The sequence below is a fragment of the Cetorhinus maximus genome, chromosome 11 (genome assembly GCF_964194155.1).
Source record: "Cetorhinus maximus chromosome 11, sCetMax3.hap1.1, whole genome shotgun sequence".
NCBI lineage: Eukaryota > Metazoa > Chordata > Chondrichthyes > Lamniformes > Cetorhinidae > Cetorhinus > Cetorhinus maximus.
Genome location: NC_135889.1, coordinates 104,817,507 through 104,843,426, shown reverse-complemented (window position 1 = coordinate 104,843,426; position 25,920 = coordinate 104,817,507). Strand labels below are relative to the sequence as shown.

Here is a 25,920-nt window from a genome sequence, read left to right as displayed (position 1 = left end):
GAAACAAGACAAAGATCTACAACCACCCAGGAGAAGGACACTTATACCGAACGAAGAGAGAGCGCAGAATGTCCTTGACCTTAGAAAGAGATCAGAACAAGATTGGTCAAGCCATCTCAGAGACTAACCTTGTGAAGTCTGAGACTCTGTGGGGAGAGGTAGGAGGATGTATATAGTTGGGATAAAGATTTGGGGGAGATGTAGAGTAAAGGGTTAACATCAGAAGCACTTGATGCTGATGTAATGACGCATGACTAAGCAACAAATACCTGGAGGAAGGAGAAGTCCAACCTCGTGCAGAGATCCTAAGTTTATAAACAGATCTGTAAATAAATAATAATGGCTTTAACAAACTATAGTCTTAAGTAGCTTGACCTCATTGTCATACATCAGCATATCATTATTAGACCAGCCTGTGGGAATCGTCGCCACCCCCCCCCCCACCCACCCCCGGCTGGATCGCCTGTCCATGTCAGCGGGAAAGCAGGCTGACACGTTTCACAACTACACATGAAAGGTGTGCGCTTGGCAGCCTGCACTTTGAGGGGAACTTGGAGACGTGTGCACAGTAACGTTGTACAACGCTCACCAGGGTCACCTGTTGGATTTAAAAGTTTGAGGGGTGTTGCGGTGGTCGGGGTTTCGGACAGCCATGCAGAGCACTAATCTCTGCCCATCCAAGTGGTGGCCAGCATTCCCTGGGAAGCATTAAGGGGCCATCACACTTAACCAGAACAGATTCTTAGTACACCCATGCTACCCACATATCTCTCTTTCATCCTTCAGGAGGAGGAGTACATCAGGATCATGGAGCCTGGTGAACTAGCTGTGTGCCTGATGGCCTACAGAGAGTGACGGTGCTGGAGGAGAGAGTGACTGAGGCTCCTGGCTGCGCAGAGGTAGGAGCAGCAACCTCAAGAAGAAGGAGTGGCTGGGGCTCCTGCATATGCCACTGAAGAGCCACAGCGAGCCATCGCTGGTTGGTGCCTAGTGACACCCAGGGTCTATGGACACCACCTTTCATTCCTGCAGATGACAGAGAACCAGTGTCGCCGAAGACTGCACATGTCTAGGGAACTGGTTGCTCACACCTATGAGTTACTGCAGGACTCAGCGCCATGGGGACATGGAGGGCATCCACTGCCAGTGGTGCTCAATCTCTACGCCAGTGGCTTCTTTCAGGGCTCCACAGGTGACCTCTGTGGGATTTCACAAGTCCTCACCCTCAAATACATCCATGAGGTCACGGATGCCATCTTTGCGAGGGCACACAACTTTGTGCATTTCGCCCGGGACCAGGACAGCCAGGATGCAAGAGCAATTGGATTCACCCAGATCTCGGGTTTCCTACAGGTTCAGGGTGCAATCGACTGCACTCACATGGTGCTCAGATCTCCATCACATGGTGAACTATATTACCCCCAAGGGGTTCCTTTCACTGAATGTGCAACTGGTGTGCGACCACCACAAACGCATCCTGCAGGTGTGCGCACGGTTTCCAAGGGAGTATGCACAACCCCTACATTCTCAGTTAGTCACAGATCTCTGAAGTTTTCCAGGGTCCATAGAGGCTGCAGGGATGGCTCATCAGGTCACAAGGACTACCCATAGAGGCCGTGGCTGATGACACCCGTGCAGCAGCCTCAGACTGCAGCAGAGCGACGCTATAATGAAGCTCATGCTGCAACTCACAACTTGGTGCAGCAAACCATCGGGATGCTGAAGATGCAGTTCCGGTGCCTGGACCGGTCTGGTGGAGCCCTGCAATACAGTCTGCAGAGGGTGTCATGCATCGTCATCGTCTGCTGCGCCCTTTACAACCTGGCGCTGCAACGGGGAGCAAAGCTGGTTGAGGAGGAGATCGAGGAGCTGGAGGTCTCATCCGATGAGGAGGGCACCGACATGGATGACGATGAGGAGGCCCTCGGAGGCGACAATGAAGGGGATGAGGCCCTCGCACTGGCTAGAGGGCTCGGGAGGCCCACACAGCTGCCAGATTTGTGGAGGATGTTGACAAAATGCAGTGAGGTGACCCCATTGCATCTGCGAACATTTGACTCCAGTCTGGCTTATGGCAGCACGAAAACCCCCTGAGAATGCCCCTGTCATGGGGACGCAGCGGAAGCCCTAACAGTCACTCAATTGCAGAAGGTTAATGATGACATGCAGTGAGGACACTCCAAAAATCTTCACATAGCCTCTGAGAGTGTCTGACTCCTTTCTGGCCGAGGACTCTGTGATCGGGTTCATATCATAGAGACGCAGCCATGAAAGTTTAGAAGTATCTGACCCTTTGTCTGCCTTCAGCACCTGAGCCCTTCAGGAATACAGAATCAGTGGTCACAGGTGCTGAAGAGATGGGGGCCAGCCCCACCTTAAAAGGTGCTGAGAGCAAACAGAGACAATTAGATAGCTATGTGGTGCCTGTCCACAACATTCTGGCAGCAATGTCCAGCATCGCCGAGGTGCAGGCATCAGTAATGTTTCTAGGGAGTGTGAGGCTGGATGACCACTTTGGCCTGAAGGCTGCACAGAGCACAGGGAATAGGCCCTGGACTGAGACACCTGCCTTTATCTTGTGCAGAAAGGTTTCACATCTGAGTGACGAGAACACTACTCAGCAGAACAAGGAGCCAAAGGCAGGGAGACATTCTTGGGAGTTTATTGACAATAGTGAACAGTGTGTAGAAGTGATTAACACCCAGGCTTTGCAACTAATTCTCCTTAATTTTCCTAACCCTGCCGTTATGTTCTGGTGCTCCCACAGCGGAGGTGGAGGCAGCCTGCTGACTGCTACACCCTGTCTGTGATGACCTTGGTGGGCGTCCTCTGGAAGGTCCCGGCCTGCTTTCAGGGTTCTGCTGTGTGGCAGTGGCAACCCCTCGGCCTGTGGAGCTGGAGCTGCTGGGGTCACAGAAAGAGGGGATTCGGATGGGCCGGACACGCTCGGAGTCACCTGGATGGATGGCCCCGGGGTGAGCACCTGCTGATCCTCCTCCCTATGAGTGCCTGAGGGCCCCAGGCTGACTCCTTGAGGAGAAGGGATAGCTGGAGTGAGATTGAGCTGCCCAGCACCCCTCTCGTCCACACGCCTTTGGAGGCCAACTATGGCATCAGCGATGGAGTTGAGCCCATGTAGCATTGCAGGGGCGACATCCTGGACCAAGGCTTCCATGGCAGCCGCCATCCTACCAGTGTTGATCTCGGTGCATAGCAATGCTGGCACTATCACCTCAGCCTGAAGGTGGATGGACTCCTCCATCGTGCCTTGCAATCTGAGGAGTGCAGTGGACATCCCTTCCTGATGTTCCCGAGCTTGCCTTTACAGCTCCAGCAACTGTGACATAACCGAGTCCAGAGGCTCGTCATCTGACTCAGGCTCAGCAAATTTCTGGCTTCCAACAGCCCTCTGAGTGCCGGGGGCCTGGGAAGTCCCTGTGCTGCCTGCTGTGGATCAGAAAGCGCAATGTGCTCACCAGATTGTGATCCCGAGACTGTTCTAAAGCTAGGTCCCACTAAGGTGTGTGTTTCTGTGCTATTGGAGAGTGTGGGTGAGCGCTGTAACAGGACTTCAAGGAGGATGCCTTCAGATTCCTCTTCAGACGTTTGTTCGGGGCTTGTTTGGAGGCCCTGGGTCATGGACTCCAGTGGCAGTTTGGCAGATGTGCCTGCAAAAGCAAGGGGAGATATTTACTTCATGGCAGTAGCCTGTGAAACAGGACACATCACTCATGGCATGGTTGTCTGATGTATGTTGCACTGCTGGACTCTCACTTGGTAGAGCACGGACGACCTCACCTTCAACACAGGACCGGTCCAGGTCCTCGTCAGCCAGCTGGATGGCTCTGTTTTCAAAGCCGGTGAGGGCCTTGATTTCAGGCATTCCTCCCCCTGTTGTTGTGTGCCAACTTGTCATGCATGAATAGAGATGTAGAAAGTGTAAGCAGGATGCCTGCCAGGCCAGATGACAAGTATGCTTGGCCTGTGCGGGTAGTGAGTGGTCCCATGGACAGGATGAGGACAACGACGGTGAGTATGAAAGAGTGAAAGGTGATGTCCCTTGAGCCAGCAGTGAGTGATGGCCCTGTAGATGTGTGATAGGTTTGTAAGCCTGTGAGTTGAGATTGATGAAAAGAGTGACTTACCCTGGCAGAATGGAGATCATCATTCATATTCTTGCAGGACTGGGTGGTTGTCCTCTGTTAAAGGGCGTTGGCGCTGACCACAGCTGCCACTGCCTCCCAAGCCGGATTAGTGAGGTTGCTGCCCATTCCACAGCTAGAGGGGGCATAGTTGACATCCCGGCGGGACTCCACGGCATCCAAAAGGTGTTCCAGTGACACGTCGCAGAACCGGGGCGGCTGCAGTCTTTTTGCCTTTCAGGGCCATGCCTTCCGTTCAGCAGTCATGGTCTGGAAACACAGATGTGTGCGTGTGGCTGGACTTTAAATATGGTGCCCGGTGTGATTAAATGGCGAGGTGTTGGCATGGCAGTCAAATGAGAGCCAGCTCGCCATGGAAATGGCATGTTTCTAGGAGTGCATAAATAATGTGGCGGGTTTGGGACAATACGGCATGAAAACCAACCATTGCGTGCAGCGGGTAGAACATTGTTTTACCCACCCGCTACCGCATTTGGTGCAAATCTGGGACAATTCCACCCAATGTTACTGCATGCCTGTCTCTGCAGTAAGTTGTCTATAAGCTTGTTGACTCCTCTGCCTCCCAATGTACCTAACAGCTGTAGGTCTGAGGAAAAGCTAATCGAGTTGTTCTACGGCCATGATAATATTGTTATGACCCTGATAAATAAGATAGCAGATGAGAAAAGTTAGGCAGCAATCTTATCTAGTTAAAATGTTCCTAATGGGAAATCCCTGATTCTCTCCGCAGAAACAAACTTATAAATAGAACTCAGTATCTTCCACCACAAAATGTCCTTGATAAATATTATTACCAAATAAAATTTAAAGACTAATGTCCCAGGATTTATGAATGTTGAAGACTGCGAACCACTTAAGATAATTAATATTAACAAATGGAAGTGAGGGATAGATAGGGGAATAACATGGCTACCCTAGCAGCACCAATGCTATTCGAGTGCCTCATATACCAGTGCTGCAATGAACTGATCTAACCCGATAACACAAGATCAACTCATTTGAATGCAGCATCTTTCTGGTATTTCAGGATGTCTCATCTGCCAGTGGCTCTCTGAACCCAAGAAATATTTGGGCATTCACAGTTTTCAAGGAATACAATTTGTAAATAAAAACTTGTTTTGAGTCTCCCTGCATGGTGTTCTACTGAGCCAAAAGAGCAGAGAGATTCCCAGCTCGATCCCTGGTCTGTTGTGATTTACATTGCAGTGGGGGTAATAAGGGGGAGGGATATATAATCTTAACATTATATTAATATGATCACTGTAATCACTGTGCTTCTGCTGGCCCAGGAGCTAAAGTACTTAACAGTGGTTTCGAACTCAGGATAATTTGGAGAGGGGTCCCTTATCTTTTCCTATTTCACTTGGCTACAAAGTCTATATAACCATGAAACTACAATTTGTCATCACTGAAAAATGCTGGGAAAGTATGTCATGGTGTTGGCAAAATGCAGGCTGAATTAAATAGAGAAGGATGTTAAATCAATTTTGGCTGGATCAAAGGGCAGCTGTCGTTCTCTATGACATTTCTCTGTTTATTTTTCCCAGTAGGAGAACAGGCAATTCTGAAATGGTGTTGTAGAGCCTTAACTCAAAGTTAAGACCCACTTTGTATCCAGTACCTCACACAAACACAATCTTATGAAGTCAGAATGAGTGCAGCCAGCCTAAAGAGTAAGAGAAATACGGTCAACAATGAAGATTTCATGTCATATTAGTCAGAATTTCATTTAAATGGCAATTTGAAGTCGATAGAAATGAAAATGAGAAAACAGGTATAACAGGCAATTGGACAAATATCAATTTTACACTACTGCCCCAAGTCAAAATTAACCCCATTACATCTTCTGTTTATCTGCAGATATTCTTATCTTTGAACTGGGGGAAGGACTCCTGGAAATTGAGAACAAGGAAGCTGCAAGCATTAGTGAGAGAGGTGACAAAGAAAGTGAGAATTGTGGTGGCCGTTTTGAGGGGCAGGATTGTAGGGGTAAACCACAGCACCAGTTTGTACTTATTTTTGTGAATCAGGAATGGGTAGTTTTCCAGGCCCTAATATCCGACTTCTGCCAGTGAACCTGAATTGTAATAGGGGGAACTGAAACAGGGTTTGTGGCAGTTGATATGAAGAGTACAATATTCCATTGCATACAATAGTGTCTTAACATAAGTACATCAATAGGATGCAGGATTGCAATGTATCGGACCCATGCCAAAAATGTCCTTGAATGTTCTTATCGGATATATTGCTGCAGTTAGATGTTCTAAATGACCAAAGAAAGGATTACCAGAGAGAATGATATGAGCTGATTGCCCTAGGCAATTTAAATGGAAGTAATTTAGCTGCTTAAAAATAGTCACTGCAGGAGACTCATTATCCAAGTATTATGTTATTCATAATGCTGGAAGGTATGAAGAAGCTACATCCATTGTATTCTGTTGGATGGTTTTCAGTATGTCAAAACAAGTTTCAATCTCATTTATCTTGAAGAAAATTGTGTTTTAATTACTTGTTTGGCAAGTTTTTCCCATTTGTTCGCTAACATGACACTATAAAATAGATGAGGGTTGGAGTAGACCATGGTGCCACTTACATGTGGTTTCATTTTGACAATGATGATGCGTAGTTCTTCTTCGGATGATCTTACCTTGAAGGCTTAGTTAGACAGACTTTTGATTGACAAGGGAGTTAAGGGTTATGGGGGACAGGCAGGAAAATGGAGCTAAGGTCATGGTTAGATCAGCCACGATTTTACTGAATGTTTGAGCAGGCTCAAGGGGCCGAATGGCCTACTCCTGCATCTATTTCTTATGATCTTCCCAGAGATAAAAACATTTTCTGAATTTTGCTTTCATTAAAAGGCACTTTGCAATGACTTATTTCACAATGTCTTAAAATAATGAGGTACTAAACGGATTTTTAGTTGGTACAATGAATACTTGCCAATAAAATCTATAGAGATATTGAATTTTGCTTTAATCTCAGTTGAGTCATTTCCTTTTCCATTGTTAGTTAATGCAGAGCGTGACACAATAGTGATAGGTTTTTGCCAATTGGTGAAAAATACAATACCTTTGAGATTCAGCAAGATTTTTGAATTTCATTCTAAATGTTCCGACCAATATACGATCACAGTTTTCCTGATTTTGGCCATCCTATCTTGAAAGTAACAAATTTTATGCTGGGTAAAGTTCTGTGGTTGCTTAGTGGTCATTCTTCATGTGTGAGCAAACACATTGCATATTTGATCAGTGGCAGATATCACAGCAGAGCCTACTCTTGCCTTTGTCTATCCCCGAAATTTTGTAAGCCTGAAGGTCTTCAGTTATCCTTTCACTAATACCAAGTGTAGACTTGATGAATCATAGGATCCATATCGGATTATTCCATTTCTGTCTGTTAGCTTCCCTGATAATACAACACATGATAAAAAGGTGTGAGGTGAGGTAAAGCTGCTGTTACTGATACTATAATGGCTCTGTCAAATTGACACTTTTATATGGTTGTAAAAGCAGCAGATTTTTCAAAGCAGATTTTTGAATGGGTGTTTTTTTAAGTGCACTTACAAACTTGCCATTGGTATTGTATGGCTCATTGGTTCTGTAGTGAGGGCTGTGGGCTCGAGGGCCTAACAGCCTTCAATACAATTGGAATGAAGTCCCAGAGAACTGAGGCGGGACTCCTAACCAGCCCACCTTGGCACTCGCCCACCTCCGAACTGCTTCTGGGATCAGCGGGCCTGATTCAAACCCACCCCCTCCTCCCCGGGTGTGGGGGCCATTTATCTGGGGACTGGTCTGCCAAATTGGGAAATTTCTCGACTCGACCTTCCCGCCTCCATGACAAAAATCTGGTCCTCACTATCATCCCTGCCAAGCCCCTTCAGAATCTTGTATGCCTAACGAGGTCACTTCTTATTCTTCTAAGCTCCAGAAAGTACAGGCCCAACTCACTCAGCCTCACAACATAGGGTCATAGGATAACCCTTGCGTCACAGGAATTAACGGAGTGAACCTTCGAGGGTTTCCTAAAAAGAACCATCTTTATTTCAGCTTTGGTGAAAATAAACATCAACACTCAAAGTCATTGGAACATTAGCTTTGAGATTTTAACCAACAAACCTGATCGTGAGCTCTGGCAATTATGTAGACTTTAGATAGAATCATCCATCTAACTGTAATTAAGTAGGTAATACAATAGTTTTATAAACCTTTGAATCTGGGTCTCTTCCATAGTCTTAATTGGGCCTTTGTCCCATGGCCCATAGCAAAAAAAAACTGAAGGGGCAATTACACCCCCATACGGGAAGTAATCATCAAGATGGAAGTATGGAAGAAAAGGAAATATTCAGTAAAAATGAGCCTCAGGCATTCTGTTTGAATGCAGTCTGTTTGATTATGTTAGCTGATCCCATGTCTGATATGTCATGAGGGAATGCTGGGGCTCCTTGGAGATGGTTTGGAATTTTCTTCATCAAAACTTCAAAGCGTGCGGCGATACTGTAGCACTTCACACAGCTCTTGGTGCAGCTGCATTAAAGGCTGTTCTGGCTCTTATTCACAGAGATTAATGAGCTCCCTGGATTATATTTTCAGAGGCACAAGGCACAGGACCACAAGAGTAAATGACACACAGAAAGCAAGAAACTTAAAAAGAGAGTATTTCCCATAATAGCTAACTTACCAGGTGAGCACCACTTTCAGGGCAGAATACACCTGACTCCTGCTACAATTTTTCCTTCAACACTTCTAAACGCCATGTCCAAGAACAGTAGCATTATAAGGCAATGATATGGAACTTGACCATTGCTTATTCTTCCAATGATAATTATTAAAAGGAAGAAGGGCAAGTTGTACCAAAGGAAAGCAGTCACACGATTCAACATATATCAGATTTAACAGGTTGAAATTTCCACTGATCTTTGAGAGATGGAAGTGAGACAAAGCAGGAGAGGACTTCCATCCACCATTTCACTATGCTGATGATTCTATGCCAAACCCGAGTGAGCTGGCCAACTGTGCCTTTAGTAGTATAACAAAGGCCCTTCTTCCTTTAATAATTATCACTGGAAGAATAAGAAATGGTCAAATTCCATATCATTGCCTTATAATACTACTGTTCTTGGACATGGTGTTTATAAGTGTTGAAGGAAAATTTGTAGCAGTAGTCAGGTGTATTCTGCCCTGAAAGGATGGTGCTCACCTGTTAAGTTAGTTATTATGGGAAATACTCTTATGAGTTAGGATACGAGATTGGCACCATAGCTAAGTGTCCTGGGGCTTTCTCAAAGCCCACAATGGTGCCACCAGGGGCAGGTCTTTGTGTGTCTATCAGGAATGAAACGAGCAGAATTGTCAGGTACTCTAGGCGTATTTCCAGACACACTCTAAACTCAGTCTGTGATGCAATATGGTCAGATGGGGATTTTTTTTTCAGAGAAGTTGTTGAGGGATGGGGTTGGGGGCAGAAAATGTAAATGATCCAGGTTCCGCCTGAAATATAGTACCTTATCCTGGAATTTCACTGCAGTTCCAGCCCCTCCATTGATTCCCCCCTACCATTGGCATAGTGGTAATGTCACCAGACTAGTAATGCAGAGGCTCAGGCTAATGCTCAGGGGACATGGGTTCAAATCCCATAACAGCTGGTGGGATTTAAATTCAATTAATTTGAGGGGAGGCAATGGCGTAGTGGTATGGTTGCTGGACTGGTAATCCAGAGACCTGGGTTCAAATCCCACCATGGCAGATGGTGGAATTTGAATTCAATATATTCACATTAGGGGAGCTGGTGGTGTAGTGGTAATGTCACTGGACTAGTAATCCCTCAGCCCAGGGTAATACTCTGCAGACACGGGTTCAAATCCCACTACAGCATTGGGTGGAATTTAAATTTTGCAGGGGAGATGGTGTAGTGGTAATGTCGCTGGACCGGTAATCCAGCAGCCCAGGCAAATACTCTGGGGGCATGGGTTCAAATCCCACCATGGCAATTATCCACGTGCAAATTGGCATAGGGACGCGAGAATAAGGGAAGTAAACACGTGGCTAAAGGAGTGGTGCGGGAAAGAGGGGTTCCATTTCGTGGGGCACTGGCATCAGTATTGGAACAGGAGAGATCTGTACCGTTGGGACGGTCTCCACCTGAACCAATCTGGGACCAATGTTCTAGTGAAAAGGGTAAATAGGGTGGTCAACAGGACTTTAAACTAGAAAGTGGTGGGGGGGAGGGAAGGGTAAAACTCCAAGAAGTATGACTAATGGGAAACAAAGCAGCAGGTTAGCATGTGGGGGGGTGGATTCAACTTCATGGAAAATTATGAAAAAACTGAAAAGAAAGGAGAGCCCAGGAGAGGCTATTAAAGTCTCCAGAACACAAAATAGGACAGAGTGTTTGGAAAGGGCTAGGAATCTAACTTCAAGCACATTAGGTAAAGGGACGACAATGAGAAAGGGGATGGGAAATACAGGACTGAACGTGTTGTATCTGAATGCACGCAGTATATGAAATAAGGTAAATGAGCTTGTGGCGCAGATTGAAATTGGCAGGTATGATGTGGTGGGTATCACGGAGACATGGCTGCAAGGGGATCAGGACTGGGAGCTAAATATACAAGGATATACATCCTATCGAAAAGATAGGCAGGTTGGCAGAGGGGGTGGGGTTGCTTTGTTAGTAAGAAACAAAATTAAATCAATAGCAAGAAATGACGTAGGGTCAGATGATGTAGAATCTGTGTGGGTAGAGTTGAGGAACTGCAAAGGTGAAAAAAACCATAATAGGAGTTATGTACAGGCCTCCGAACAGTATTCAGGATGTGGGGCACTAGATACACCAGGAGATAGAAAAGGCGTGTAAGAAAGGCAAGGTTACAGTGATCATGGGGGATTTCAATATGCAGGTAGACTGGGAAAATCAGGTTGGTAGTGGATCCCAAGAAAAGGAATCTGTAGAATGTCTACGAGATGGCTTTTTGGATCAGCTTGTGGTGGAGCCCACTAGGGAACAGGCAATTCTAGATTTAGTGATGTGTAATGAGGCAGATTTGATAAGGGAGCTTAAGGTGAAGGAACACTTAGGAGGAAGTGACCATAATATGATAGAATTTACCCTGCAATTTGAGAGGAAAAAGTTGGAATCAGATGCAACGGATGAGCCTAGCAGGAAAGATAGTGAAACAGCAATGGCAGGAGTTTCTGGGAGTAATTTGGGAGACGCAGCAAAAATTCATCCCTAGGAAGAAGAAGCATACTAAAGGGAGGACAAGGCAACCATGGCTGACAAGGGAAGTCAGGGACAGCATAAAAACTAAAGAGAAAGCATACAATGTGGCGAAGAGCAGTGGGAAACCAGGGGATTAGGATGCCTACAAAGACCAACAGAGGACAACCAAACAAGAAATAAGGAGGGAGAAGATTAAATATGAGCGTAAACTAGCCAGTAATATAAAAGAAGATTGCAAGAGTTTTTTTAGATATATAAAGGGTAAGAGAGAGGCAAAAGTGGACATTGGGCCACTGGAAAATGACGCTGGAGAAGTAGTAGTGGGAAACAAAGAAATGGCGGAGGAACTGAATAGGTACTTTGCATCAGTCTTCACGGTGGAAGACACGAGTAACAAAGTTCAAGAGAGTCGGGGGGCAGGGGTGAGTATGGTGGCCATTACCAAGGAGAAGGTGCTAGGAAAACTGAAAGGTCTGAAGGTGGATAAATCACCTGGACCAGATGGATTACACCCCAGAGTTCTGAAGGAGATAGCTGAAGAGATAGTGGAGGCATTAGTGGTGATCTTTCAAGAATCACTGGAGTCAGGAAGGGTCCCAGAGGACTGGAAAATCGCTAATGTACCCTCCTGTTTAAGAAGGGAGTGAGGCAAAAGACGGGAAATTACAGGCCGATTAGCCTGACCTCGGTCATTGGTAAGCTTTTAGAGTCCATTATTAAGGATGAGATTTCAGAATACTTGGAACATGCATGGAAAAATAGGGCAAAGTCAGCATGCTTTCATTAAGGGGAGGTCATGCCTGACAAATCTGTTAGAATTCTTTGAGGAGGTAACAAGTAGGTTAGACAAAGGAGAGCCAACGGATGTTATCTACTTGGACTTCCAGAAGGCCTTTGACAAGGTGCCGCACAGGAGGTTGCTCAGTAAGATAAGAGCCCATGATGTTAGAGGCAAGATACTAGCATGGATAGAAGATTGGCTGTCTGGTAGGAGGCAGAGAGTGGGGATAAGGGGGTCCTTCTCAGGATGGCGGCCGGTGACTAGTGGAGTTCCGCAAGGGTCAGTGTTGGGACCACAACTTTTCACTTTATACATTAATGATCTAGATGAAGGAACGGAGGGAATCCTGGCTAAGTTTGCAGATGATACAAAGATAGGTGGAGGGAAGGGTAGTATTGAGGAGGCGGGGAGGCTGCAGAAGGATTTGGACAGGTTGGGAGAATAGGCAAAGAAGTGGCAGATGGAATACAACGTGGGGAAGTGTAAGGTCATGCACTTTGGTAGGAAGAATAGAGGCATAGACTATTTTCTAAATGGGGAGAGAATTCAGAAATCTGGAGTGCAAAGGGACTTGGGAGTCCTAGTCCAGGATTCTCTTAAGGTTAACTTGCAGGTTGAGTCGGTAGTTAGGAAGGCAAATGCAATGTTGGCATTTATTTCGAGAGGACTAGAATATAAAAGCAGGGATGTTCTGCTGAGGCTTTATAAGGCTCTGGTCAGACCACATTTGGAATATTGTGAGCAATTTTGGGCCCCGTATCTCAGGAAGGATGTTCTGGCCCTGGAGAGGGTCCAGAGGAGGTTCACGAGAACAATCCCAGGAATGAAAGGCTTAACATATGAGGAACGTTTGAGGACTCTGGGTCTATACTCGATGGATTTTAGAAGGATGAGGGGGATCTGAATGAAACTTACAGAATACTGAAAGGCCTGGATAGAGTGGACGTGGGGAAGATGTTTCCATTAGTAGGAGAGACTAGGACCCGAGGGCACAGCCTCAGAGTAAAGGGAAGATCTTTTAGAACAGAGATAAGGAGAAACTTCGTTAGCCAGAGAGTTGTGAATCTATGGAATTCATTGCCACAGAAGGCTGTGGAGGCCAGGTCATTGAGTGTATTTAAGACCGAGATAGATAGGTTCTTGATTGGTAAGGGGATCAAAGGTTACGGGGAGAAGGCAGGAGAATGGGGTTGAGAAACTTATCAGCCATGATTGAATGGCGGAGCAGACTCGATGGGCTGAATGGCCTAATTTCTGCTCCTATGTCTTATGGTCTTATGGTCTACCACTGCACCCCAAATCTAGACCAGAATATCTCAATGATTCAGCTGAATTCTTATTAATCTATGCATCTTTTATGGTCTGACAGGAAAAGATGTTTGACTGTAATGCACCCACACTGAGGTACCTTTTTCTGACACTGAGCTCTCAATCTCAACCACATCATTGTTAGGTGGAGCTGAGTGAAGTATGGATGCCTCCCCACAGGTAAATAGGACACAGCACTGCCCAAAGGATAAAGAAAAATGAGAGGCTTTAGCATCAAGAAAGCTGTTTTGTATTATCTTCTTCTTGCACTTTATCCTAAATATGTTGGTCAGAGGTGGCTTATGCCCTGATGCCATGACTAGGGGACAGTTTAAAAATAAGGGGTCTCCCATTTAAGATGGAGATGAGGAGAATTTTTTTCTCTCAGAGGGTCATCTTTGGAACTCTCTTCAACAGAGAGGAGCGGAGGGGTAGACAGATTCTGGACTAACAAGAGAGTCAAAGGTTATCAAGCGTAGGCGCGAGTGTGGAGTCTAGGCCACAATCAGATCAGCCATGATCTTATTGAATGGCGGAGCAGGCTCGAGGGGCAGAATAGCCTACTCGAGCTCCTAATTCCTATGTATGAATAAGGAGAAAAGTTCTCTCCAAACTCGCCAACGGTGCTCAGCTCTGCAATAACCTGCATGAAAATTTGAGCCAAGGATAGCATTTGATCTCAAAATTGGAGGGGGTTTCGTTTGCGTAGATGGGGATAAACTGTTTCCGCTGTCAGGAGGAATGATAAACAGAGGGCACAGATTCAAACCAATTGACAAAAAAGGACCAGAGGGGAGATGAGAATTGTTTTAACAGGCCAAGTTATGGTGATTTGAAATGTACCCCCTCAAAGGGGTGAAAGCAGATTTAATAGTAACTTCCCAAAAGGTAATGGGATAAATAACTGAATTGGAAAAAATTGCAGGGCTATGGGGAAAGGGCAGGGAAATGGGTAGGATTGGCTAGCTTTTTCGAATAAAACTAGCGCAGGTGGTTCTGTGCTGTACCCTATCATTCCATAAATGTTTCCCAGGCGGCCCTGAACTACATTTATAAAACATAAAGGAAAAGTTCACATTTTTTTCAAAAAAATCTCTTCAGTAGCAATGAAAATGAAATAAGGCATTTAGATTAATATTTAAAGGGTACCAAATCAATCGATTTACTATTTCTCATTTCATATAACTTAATGAATGGGATGACTCAGTGTTTCTAACAGGACATTATCCTTCAAAATTCAAACGCAAGATTGACTCACATTACTAAGTGCTTCTTTAAACTCAAAGGGTGTATTTTACTAGGAGGTGCCTTTATTACTCAGTCAGGAGATTGGGTCGGGTGAACAGTTCACAAGTCTGGTCACTCCAGAAAGAAATACATCTCCTATTAGACAGGACGCGAGAGACGCTGCCAATGGCAAGTGATGAATTAACTGCCCAATTGAAGGGGTCAAGTGTGGCAGCAGGTGATAACAGCTGGCTTATTCAGTAATTCCTCACTTAACATTGACTCAGTCAATGTTGTCCACTATAACATCAAATAGGGAACATGTATACTTCTAACATTGCAATGTTTGTTATAACATCATTTGCCAGAGAGTTCTTGTTTCATAGCCTGTATATCCAGGTTGAAGGTCTGAGATTTACCTTGACAACTGAGCTGGCAATTCCCATGGAGTTCCCCGTCTGTCCTGATGGATTCAGACGTCTCCCAACGGGCATCCGACCAGGTTGGCCCTGGCACCTTTCAATGTCCCTTCAGTTAGGCTACCACCAATGGGTGCACAGAGCAGGTTGGTGGTGGCACAACATTTATCAGTCTGAAAGTGGTTTCTGCTCTCACTGCTGTCCCTCAGCTAGGCCTAGGTGCAGGTAGCAGACACTGCTATAGTCCTCTGCAGCTCGCAAAGTTCTTTCACCTGCCACTGACCCGGAAGAGATCTGACATTCCATTCCCAATTCACCCCCAGAGACCCCTGCCCGGCGACCAGGGCGCTGCTTTGTAATTTTAGTTTATTCCTTTGCGATCGATGCAATGTTGCAGTACATGGGAGTGTCAGCCCTTTCCAATGAGCCATCCCCAGTGGCTGTCCGACACAGAACTCAGGAGATTTAAGCCCACAATCACGCCCGTCAGAACGTGAAAAACGGTTAAACAGAAACTTTTTAACCGATGCAATAACACCACCTGCCCCGCAAGCCAGTTTCCTCACCGCCACAAACACCTCCATTCCCCTCAGCTGCCCCTCTGTCCTCCAACATTCATGACCATCAACAATAATGTGGAAATACGGCTAAAACATCCCTTGGCACCCTGGCTGCTCTCCTCCATCCACATCCTTCAGAAAAACTCTCTCCACCAGCTATTGGCTCAAACTTGTCATCCATGCTGGTAAAGGATCCCTACAAGCTGGCTAGGCCCAGTGATGCACGCCTTCCACTGCCTGCAGGATGTTGGAACACCAATGGAGCCCAGTCACTCCAAAACCAGGCGGCTGAGTGAACAAGCTCCACAACCATCAGCGGTGAGTGTTGTATTATTTACACTTATATTTCTCTTATGTTTATAAATTTATTTTATTTTTAAAGTTATAGCATTTAGGAATGTACAGTAATGCAATTTATAGGGGATGGACGGGAGCGTGCCCGGGTGGGCGCGTAGCTGATCACCGCCCGCGATCGGCTGTGTGCCGCCATTTTACTTGGGCCGGCCAATTAAGGCCTGTCCAGCGTGACGTGCACCCGGAAGCGCTGTGCGCTCCGTGTGCGGGCAGGAGGGAGTAGGCTGAGTTGGGGGCCCTGTGCTCTTTCGCGCATGCGAGCAAAAGAGCACAGAAATCTCCGAGGCACAGAGCTGCCTCAGGGGAGATTACTTTGATTTTGGAAAATTTTAATAAAGGAAAAAAAAAATTTTAAGACGTGTCCCCTCATATGATAGTGTCACCTGAGCTGGGACATGTCAATGAATTTTATTAAAAATTTTTATTAAAAGCTTTAAAAACCTTCATGAAACCTCGTCCTGCCTGTGGATGAGGTTTCATGATAAATGCGAAGGCCGCCTGGGCTCTTCGCCTGCCCGCCAACCTTAAGGTTGGACGGGCAGCTCATTTAATTAGTTTTTAAATGGCCTCAACAGGTCTTTGACAGCAGAGTCGGCTGCGCGCCCACCGAACTGAAGATCTGAATGATGTGCGGTGATGTCGCGACGCACGCCCAACGTCACCGCAAGATATTTTGCGTGTTAGCGGGCAGGCCCCGCTCCCGCTTGCCGACCTGAAGATTCTGCCCATAAATGTTTTTTTTTTCTTTTGAGGAATGTCCAAAAATACGGAACTCCAGTTTATACATCAATTCTTGTGGATAAATCAGATTTGCTTAGTGCCGCTTCGCTTAGAGTTGCACTTTTCAAGAATGCAACTAGGATGTTAAAGTGAGGAATCGCTGGAGCTGGGGAATATAGGTGGGACAGTGCTGCCACTTCTGGAGAACTAAAGTGTAAAAAGAGCACAATTTTCAAAAAGCAGTGGAACATAGAAAAATGAAACAGCTAAAAAGACTTCAAAAAGCTGCTTAACACTTACAATCTTCCTAAATGGAAGCTGCTGTCCCCTTCTCACCTCATAATTCAGTAGCCAAGCTAAGTTGACACACAAACTTGATCAGTTCTATAATCAATATGATATAATCAAAGACTGCTGAACAGAAAGAGCACTTCAAATGTAGCAAAGCTCATGCTCCTCTCTTAAAAGTATGAACTACTAAATAATTTAACTTGTCCAAACAACAAGGACTTGTAAGCAAGTTTAAAATAAACAAGAACACCTTGCTATCTGCAAACAATTAACCGAGGCTAACGCACCTCTAAGCTCGTCATTACACACTCAAAATTATACCCCAGTACATATGTTTCCCATACCAAGTGCAGTTAAATCTAGTCATATATTGGAGATGTTAGTAAGCGGCACTGAAAATAACAATTACTCGATCAAATATATATAATGGGCAAAACTTGTGCCTTCAAAATCGAAGTGTAGTTGTGTTATTCACCAACTCCTGTAAGATTAGTCACAAGATAAAAACAAAGGCAATTCTGCTCATCATTTCTTACTTGAAGGATGGAGGTAGATGATATCTTTCACTGTGAACTCCCGAGGCTGGACCAGCTTGAGACAGTCAGTAATTAGACTCAGCAGCAGGACCCAGGCCGATGCAGGCCGGGCTTCCATTGCTGCTCTTGGGCTTGAGCATACAGATATCCAATGAGATGCCTTCTTCCGTGGTAGAAAGTACCTAAAAACAAAGCAGCAAGTTTTCTGAGAGCAACTCCAAATAGTAGGAAGGCAGCTAGTTAAGAACTGCTCAGCAGTTTGAGATGTATTTGGACAAGTTTACAGTTTTCACAGTCTGTCTCCCAGACACCAAAAATCATATTTAAGGCATTTGTCTCACAGCAGATGAGGATTCCCTGCTTTAGCCACAGGACAAAGGATTCAGTTTCATTCAACCACACATCAAACCCACCGAGCCGATTCTGTTTGGCAATTGACTGACAACTCTGCCAGTGACGTCTCTTTCCTTGGCAGCACGTCAAGCAAGGCAGATGGGATGTTGGGCAGACGGCGAGTCAGGTTGTGGGGTTGGTGGGGGGGTGCTGTGGGGAGAAGGGAAGAAGTCTAAAACAGCTGCACGGTTCGCCAGCTAAACAACAAAGAAAGTTGTTGAAAAACTGTCGGTCAACTCTAAAGCTCTGTCTCTTCCAGGATTTTCCTCAGGGTACGGTTTCGAGTAACTTGATTCGTTACATTTTCTATTTTTTTGGTTGAGGTATGAAAATGTCAAAGCCACTTAGCCTTTACGAACAGAACCTTTGCCTCAGTGAGCTACCACAGCATGCTTTTCCCCAGCTACTCATCCACCGCTGCTTCAGGCTTATACTATTATAACGCTGCGGCCTTTGCTTTGCCGCCATGCCCATAAAATTAACTGACAAATTCATGAAGCAAAGGATACAATTGCTCATTTGTCTGAGATGATTAACGTGGGGACATGTTTTCTTTACCATCATCAGATGAGGACACAAAAGGTTTCGGCTTCCTGATGGGGGAGAACGTTATTATAAATATTTTCCCTTCCAGCTCAGTGCACCTAATAAAAGCTCGATTCTCCCAAATTATAAAACCCTTTGTGAGCAGGGCAAGGCTTAATGCAGGCACACCACTGACCCCTATAATTCGTTCCATTCCTGTCTGCAGTTAGATTACATTACCAGCAGGTCAGAGGGAAAGCTTAGACTGTGTGCTTTGCTTTGGTGTGTTATGTTTGTCAACCACTTACTAAAAGGGATAGAGGAAAGCACTACAGCACATATCGGGAACGAACAATGCATCCTGCTTTAAACTATTGCAAGTGTTTCTAAAGTCAATATTTATTATTCAAACAAAAAGCCTTGTGTGGTGAAAATCCACTGATCACATACTTCCATTTGTACAGCCTAGCCAGTAGTGTCCAAATTTGATAAGGAGTGGATATGAATATTCAATTATTTGAATAAGGAGAATGAAAACTTTCTTCAAAAAGACTTTTAGGACTTGCCGATATCGTCATACAATGTAACAGGTGTGAAAACCCAATAACTCAAGCAGCACAGCTACATCAAATAAAAATGTTACAGAGAATGAACAACACCCCTCTATAGTTGTTCGCACACCTTCACCAAAATGTCAGGTGTAATTACTTGCCAGGTATATAGCTAAGGTGCTGCTTATATTTAGAAAAATCAATTAAAAGAGCAATAAGAAATACTTGGTATTTACATTGCAATCTATTATACGGTCAAGTCATCTTGTGTAATGAATTATTTTGGAGTGCTTGTGGCTGCTGTTAGGTTAATGCTGCAGCCTGCAGCCACAGCAATTAAATAAATTATGGTTTTCATCAACTGAGGAACATTGACTGGGCCACCACGCAAACTCCCTGTTTTCCTTCGAATAGAGCCGTGGGATCTTTATTATTCACATGAAAGGCAGATGGTGCCTGGATTTAACATCTCATTTGAAAGATAGCATCACTGAAAATGAGGCACTCCCTCAGTGCTGCACTGGAGTGTCAATCTAGATTATGTGATTAAGATTCTGGTATGGGACTTGAACCTATAACCTTCTGACCCAGAGGCGAAAGTATTTCCAACTGAGTCCAAATACCTCTTATTGGCTTTTATACACTCCTGACTGTGTTAGAACATGCAATTTGCTATTAATTTGTGACAACACCAGTGTTTTATGGACAGATATCCCAGGAGTGAAGTTGTATCTTATTACACCCATTTGGTATAAGATAGATGAAGGTCCAAATTAAGGGGCCAACTTCCCATGGCCAAGCAGCTTTGGAAATGTGTCTGATACCTTATAGTTTTTGGCAATGTAAAGATGTCCTTAGTGACTATCTTAAAAGGGGATTAGGTACCTTGAATATGCTAATATGGGTTTACATGCCAGTTTTAGGGCCCATATAAGAAACTGGTTTGCCCTGAATGCAGCCAATGCCAGGCCTTCTGTGTTCAGGCTTACCTGATCTACATGAGGCCTAACCAATCATCCTTAAAGAGGACCATTGGAGACTGCCAACAAAGAGCTATTTTTTTTTTAGAAAAAAGCTTAACATAGAGCCAAGAGGAACAGGGGTGTTTCACCTGGTTCCTCATTAAAGCTGGGGCACACGGTCATCCACTGCTCACCCCATCCCAATTGTCTTCCATTCCGCCAACCCCTGACCCCTCCTGATTCACCTCAGCACAGCCATGCTATATAAGTAAAGCACGGAAACCCGGTGCAGAGGGGGGCCGGGAGGGAGGAGGACCTCCTCGTGAACCTGCTCCTGGGCCTGGCCAAGTTAGCCATTAACAGGCCCAGGGGGGTGATCGAGGGGGTCGTCCGACCCGAGTGTCTGCCCCTCTTCCGTGGCTACATTCGCACCCGGGTGTCCCTGGAGAGGGAGGACGCGGTGTCCGCCGGCACCGTCGAGGCCTTCCATGCCCAGTGGACACCGCGGGGACTGGGGTGCTTTATGGACCCTCTTAATCACATTTTGGTTTGATGTTTGTGAGTTTCCTTTAAACTTTGTCTTTGGTTTTACAGCTACCCTAATTTAGAGGCTGTGTTTACTTTATCCCTCATTTTGTTAATTTAGTTTATTTGGTTGACTCAAAGAGTTAAAGCAGATACAGTGCTTGTACCAACCCAAGGAATGTTTCTCTCTCCTAAATTGCAGCCTATTTGTTTTGGCCAGAAGTAAGCTGAGAATGGACATCTGCCTGTAGAGTGGAGCAACGTAGTTATTCTGAATCAGAAGGTCATGGTTTAAGCTGCTTCAGAAATTTGAGCTCATATTCTATGCTGGCACTTCAGGCAGTGCAGCTCTGTTGCACATGCCATTTTTCAATGAGACCTTAAATTAAGGCCCTGAATGCCATCTCAGGGGGGTGTAAAAGTTCCCATGATACAATCTGAAGGAGAGCAGGGGAGATCTCCTGACGTCCTGGCCAACATCTCTTCCTCAACCAATACCTTTAAAAAAAAAAGTGATCTCATCATTGGTTTCATTGCTGCCTTTTGCAGCCTCACTGTATGCAAATTGGCATTATATATCCTACATTATGAACAGTGATCATACTACAAAAGTACTTCACTGGCTGTAAATCGCTGTGGGAAAATTCTGAAATCATGAACATTCAAGTTGTCTTCTTCCTTTAATACAGAGCTTCACAGAGATGAGGGAAGATTTGTGATAGAAGCTGCAATCATGTACACAGATTCATTGGCCGTAATTTTCCAAACCCTCCGGCCAGCGGGATCTTCCAGTGCCGCCAAAGTCAACAGACGTCTGAACGGCTTGCTACATCCACCATGGAGGAACCCACTGTGGCGAGGCCGGAAAATCCCGGCCATTACTTCTGTGTTGCTGCTGGCTGTCGGAAATCTGCCCTATAGAGCAAGCATGAAGTAGACTGTGGCTGTTCTGATGACCCTGCTTTATGCCTGTGAAACCTGGGCAACATATTCACGTCACATTAAAGAAACGGAATCACTTTTCAGCTAAACCCTCAGACAACTACTCAAGATCAGATGGCAAGGCAAATGGAAGAGGAAATGCTCAGCAGAGAGAGAAACAGAGTTAATGTTTTAGGTCGTGGATCTCTCATCAGAACACCAATCTGAAACGTTATCTCTGTTTCTCCCTCCACAGATGATGTCAGACCCGTTAGGCCTTTCCAGCATTTTCTGTTTTCATTCCAGATTTCCAAAATCTGCAGAATTTTGCTTTGGCAAGACAAGATTCCAGATATCGATGTTCTTAAGAAAACATATGCCAAGCAAAGATGGTGTGATCAATAAGGCACAGGTGGTCAAGTCATGTGGTGCAATGTCTGATAGTGAGTCCCAAAGATGACCTTTTATGGCGCATTGTCAACAGGGAAGCAATTCTATGGATGTCAGTCAAAGCAATAGAACTATTGATTAAAGCAACTCTGAAGCATAGACATCATGAGTGGGAACAACTTGCATAAGGTAAGAAAGCACATCGAAAAACTTCCTACTATGAGGCCCATCACATTGCTGATGCTGAACATAAACACCAGTTGAGGATTGTTTCACTTGAAAAATCAAAATTCCCAACCAGGTGAATCCAGGATACTGTTCAATCTGTGGGCCTTCATTACAAACAAAAATAGGTCTCAATCACCCAAGAACTACAGGAAAATGAGATGGACATTCCAGCTGTTTTCTTCAGCAGTGAAAGATGAACAATGACAATGTCAGATGGAGCAATGTAGTGAATGCACTCTTCATCCAAGTTTGTTAACCTAAAGCGTAGAGGAAATGCTCCTCTAAACATCATTAATTGGATTGAAAACAAAATTGGTACTACACAAAGAATAATGACGCTGATTGGATGCAGAATAATGGATGCCTGGTGCAATTGTATGGAGAATATGGATTGTATGGAGATAGCCTGCAGTGACAGCATAAAGAATAATGTATATCTGAAGGTAATTATATGGAAAATGACAGGTACTAGGGGATGATTACATAGAGAGCTAAGGGGTTATTAAACAATTGTCTTCTAATAGAGCTGTTCACATAATGTAAAAGCCATGGAAAAGTTTCAGAAGTTTATTATTGAAACTAAAGGTGAGATTGAAATCTTAGAATCACTGATGATGTGTTGTTGTTTGATGTGTTCACTGTTTAAATACTGTATTTGAATAGTTTTTGTTGTAACGTGCGCTGACAATGCAGATCTCTTTGGCAACTGTGTTCCATATTCTTGGTACATGATGGCATTCACATAAAACGGTTAATAACCATTATTTTATTAAAGCGTAACTGCTGGTGACTACAAGGAACTCTTTCTTTGCACATCATGTAATAAGGTTGAAAAACACACAATATAACTCTAAAATACGACCTTAGAACAACCAGAACTTGATTCTGTGATAGCACAAAGGAGCGTTTTTGTTCCCACAGTGTGCAGAGAAAAAGCAAGAGTTCAGGTTCAGGAGATAAGGTGTGTGGTAGCACCAATTCACAGCCACATTGTTAAACCAAATGTAAATATGGTGCAGTGGTCTCCCGATAGATATTGTCTGGAGTGAGAAATTAGCTTGGATAAGTATTTTTTATGGCAATGTTGTGCTTGGACCTGGAATTCCCTGTGGCTGGGAGTGACTGAGAAATGGCTTGCAGCCAACAATATTATCAACTGGAACAGAACCTGTGTTGGTTTCGTGTTCAGACTTATTTGGCTGACATGACTTTGTTCTCCTGTCAAACAAAATGCATATCATAAACCATTCGGACATTTCAAAATTTTGCTGCTACAACAATAGCTGACAACAGTACTGAAATAACAGTATTTTGAAAAGTCCAAATCGTTTACAATATGTATTTAGTGTTTGTCAATGACATAAGATGAATTTCTTATATATTGGTATTTTCAGGAATGCCTAGTTTGCTCCTGTTTACAGTGCAGTTTGTGACCATACCCTGCTCCATCCTTGTTAAGGCTGTCAAGCAGTTAACCTGTTTTAACCTCCAGCAGCAATTTTATTTTCAGCTTTGCACTCTTGCCAATGAGGTTGGCTGCTTGAAGCAGAAATTTGGGCTTACGGCTGCACAGGGTTTTCTGACCATTTCAATGCATGTCTGGGAAGTCATGCACAGCTGCCAGCTGAATGTGGTCTGATATGCGCCACCCTGCCGGCCGGGATGCAGAGCTGGAAAATTAACCCTAAACACAGAAGGAAAGCCGAGGAGAGAACATCCCTTAAGACAGTGAAATCTTCTGTACCATCCACCCAAATCGTGAGTGACACTAATTCCTGGGAAGAGGCCAAAGAGGAGAAAAAAATAAAGCTGTGACCAACTTCAGGAAAAAGTGGGGGTATTTTCTCCTCGCCTCCTGAAAGCGATGGAACAAAATCCCTCTGATCACAGTTATCCATGATGCATCACTTGATGTGCTAAACAGTCTCCCCTCCCCCTCAAAGTACACCTCAATGTCCTTGGGAACCTGCCAGGTCTTCACTTATTGGGAACCCAAGTTAATTGCTAATAGATTCAGAAATATATCGAGTTATTCTTTTGCTACAAGGGTCAACTAAATTAGAATAGAACGTGAGAAAGCACCAGCAAAGTCTCATTAAACCAAACTGTTCCATACATGCATTTGGGTCATTTTCTGGATGTTTATGTATGAAGGCAATTAAAGCGAATGACACATCAGCAACTAAGACAACAAAGCCACTTTTCAAAGTGTGCAAATTACCTCAAGAGGAGTTCTGAGGCACTCACTTAATGTAAAACCTGCTCCCATTGAAATAATGAGGATAGGCTAAGAGGGAGGATAATAAAACCAAAGTCAGCCATGGTTTCCACTCCTGTAAACTATTTAGAGTGAGTGTGTTGGAAAGTATGGGCGGAATTTTACAATCCCTCCCGCCAGCGGGATTTTCCAGTCCCGCCAAAGTCATTGGACTTCTGAACGGCTCGCCATATTTTCCAGCTCCACCCCCACCACAACAGGGCTGTAAAACTCCGCCCCCTATGTGTACAAGAAGGCAGGGTCGGTGTCAAGAAGATATAATAATGTTATTGAAAATTCAAATCCCAGAGGAAACTTGAAACGACTCTGTGTCAATGGGCAGGATTTTTCAGTCAGCATGCGGGGGCGGGCCCAACACGTAAAATGAGGCGCGATGACATCGGGCGTGTGTCCCAATGTTATCGAGCTGTCTCGCGATGTTTCATTCAGCGGGCATGCACCGGAGTTGGCTGCACGCCCGCCAGCAGGTAAATGGCCTATTAAGGTCATTAAGGAAGTGATTAAGCTAATTGTTAATGCTGCCTGACCAACCTTAAGGCTGGAGGGCAGGCAATTAAGGAAACCTCATCAGCGAACAGGATGAGGTTTCCTAAGGCTTTTATTAATTTAAAAAATTTCCTACACATAAAAACATGTCCCATCTCATGTAGTCACATGAGGGGACACATTTAAATAAGTTTTTACTCCATGTATTTAATATTTTCGGTAGCACGCGCGAAAGAGCGCTGGCCCCAACTCTCTCTCCTCCCCCCACCTGCACTGGTAGTGCTGAGCGCTACCGTTCGCATCTTACCCTGGACGGGCCTTAATTGGCCCACTCATGTAAAATGGCAGCACGGAGCCGATTGTGGGCAGCGATCAGCTCTGCGCCCGCCCCCACTCACTCCCGCTGAGCCCGCCCGCCACCTGAAAAATGCAGGCCCATGTGTGTCTGTGTGTGTCTTAATTGGATTAAAGCCAGCTAGTCTGGGTGCTTTGATGTACAGTAGTTTAGAGTTTAGTGATGTTAATTAGGTAAACGTAAGGAGGGTCGAAGGGAAAGTGTAAATTTGCATTTGTTAAAAGAAACCATTCAAGACTGTGGGGGAGATCTTACGCCTAGCTAGAAGACGCCCAGCAATGTGTTTATTTTTTCAGCTTCCTATTAAATTGGTGGGATGAATGGGTGTTATTGTGAGAAGAGATAAAGTTAAAAGCCTAGTGATACAATGGAAAATTTACGTTCAAAGAGAAAAATACATATAAAGGAGAAAGGAGATTGTGTGTAAGGTAGAGGCATTTTAAGATTCAACAAGTGTGAGAAACCTCCAGCTCGTAAACCTCAAATCTGTCTGCAAGGACCCAGAGTTGAAAGAAACTCAGTTTGAATGTGACTGTCCAAGGTGTGCTCTGGATATTTAAATCTATGAGATTTATTGTTGTCTTACTGAGGGTGTAACTAAGAGTCAGATTAATTAGGGGATTTTTGTTGTTATTATAGTAGTAATTTTGTTGATGCATGTATGTGTTTATAGTCTTTGTATTTATAAATGTTTAATTTAGTTTTATAAAAAACCTCTTGTGA

At 44.6% G+C, this 25,920-nt stretch overlaps 1 protein-coding gene across 6 annotated transcripts in view; it reads right to left on the bottom strand.

Annotated features, from left to right (window-relative positions):
* Positions 1 to 25,920, bottom strand: part of lypd6 (LY6/PLAUR domain containing 6) — a 269,673-nt gene that overhangs the window by 30,752 nt on the left and 213,001 nt on the right. For 2 of the 6 annotated variants that reach the window (XM_078552535.1, XM_078552529.1), the window contains exon 3: positions 17,584 to 17,765. The exons of the other annotated variants lie outside the window; for them this stretch is intronic. In XM_078552535.1, coding sequence (XP_078408661.1) covers positions 17,584 to 17,701 — 118 coding nt within the window. In that variant the 5' untranslated portion in view covers positions 17,702 to 17,765. The remainder of the gene's footprint in view (positions 1 to 17,583; positions 17,766 to 25,920) is intronic. 6 annotated transcript variants of the gene reach the window in all.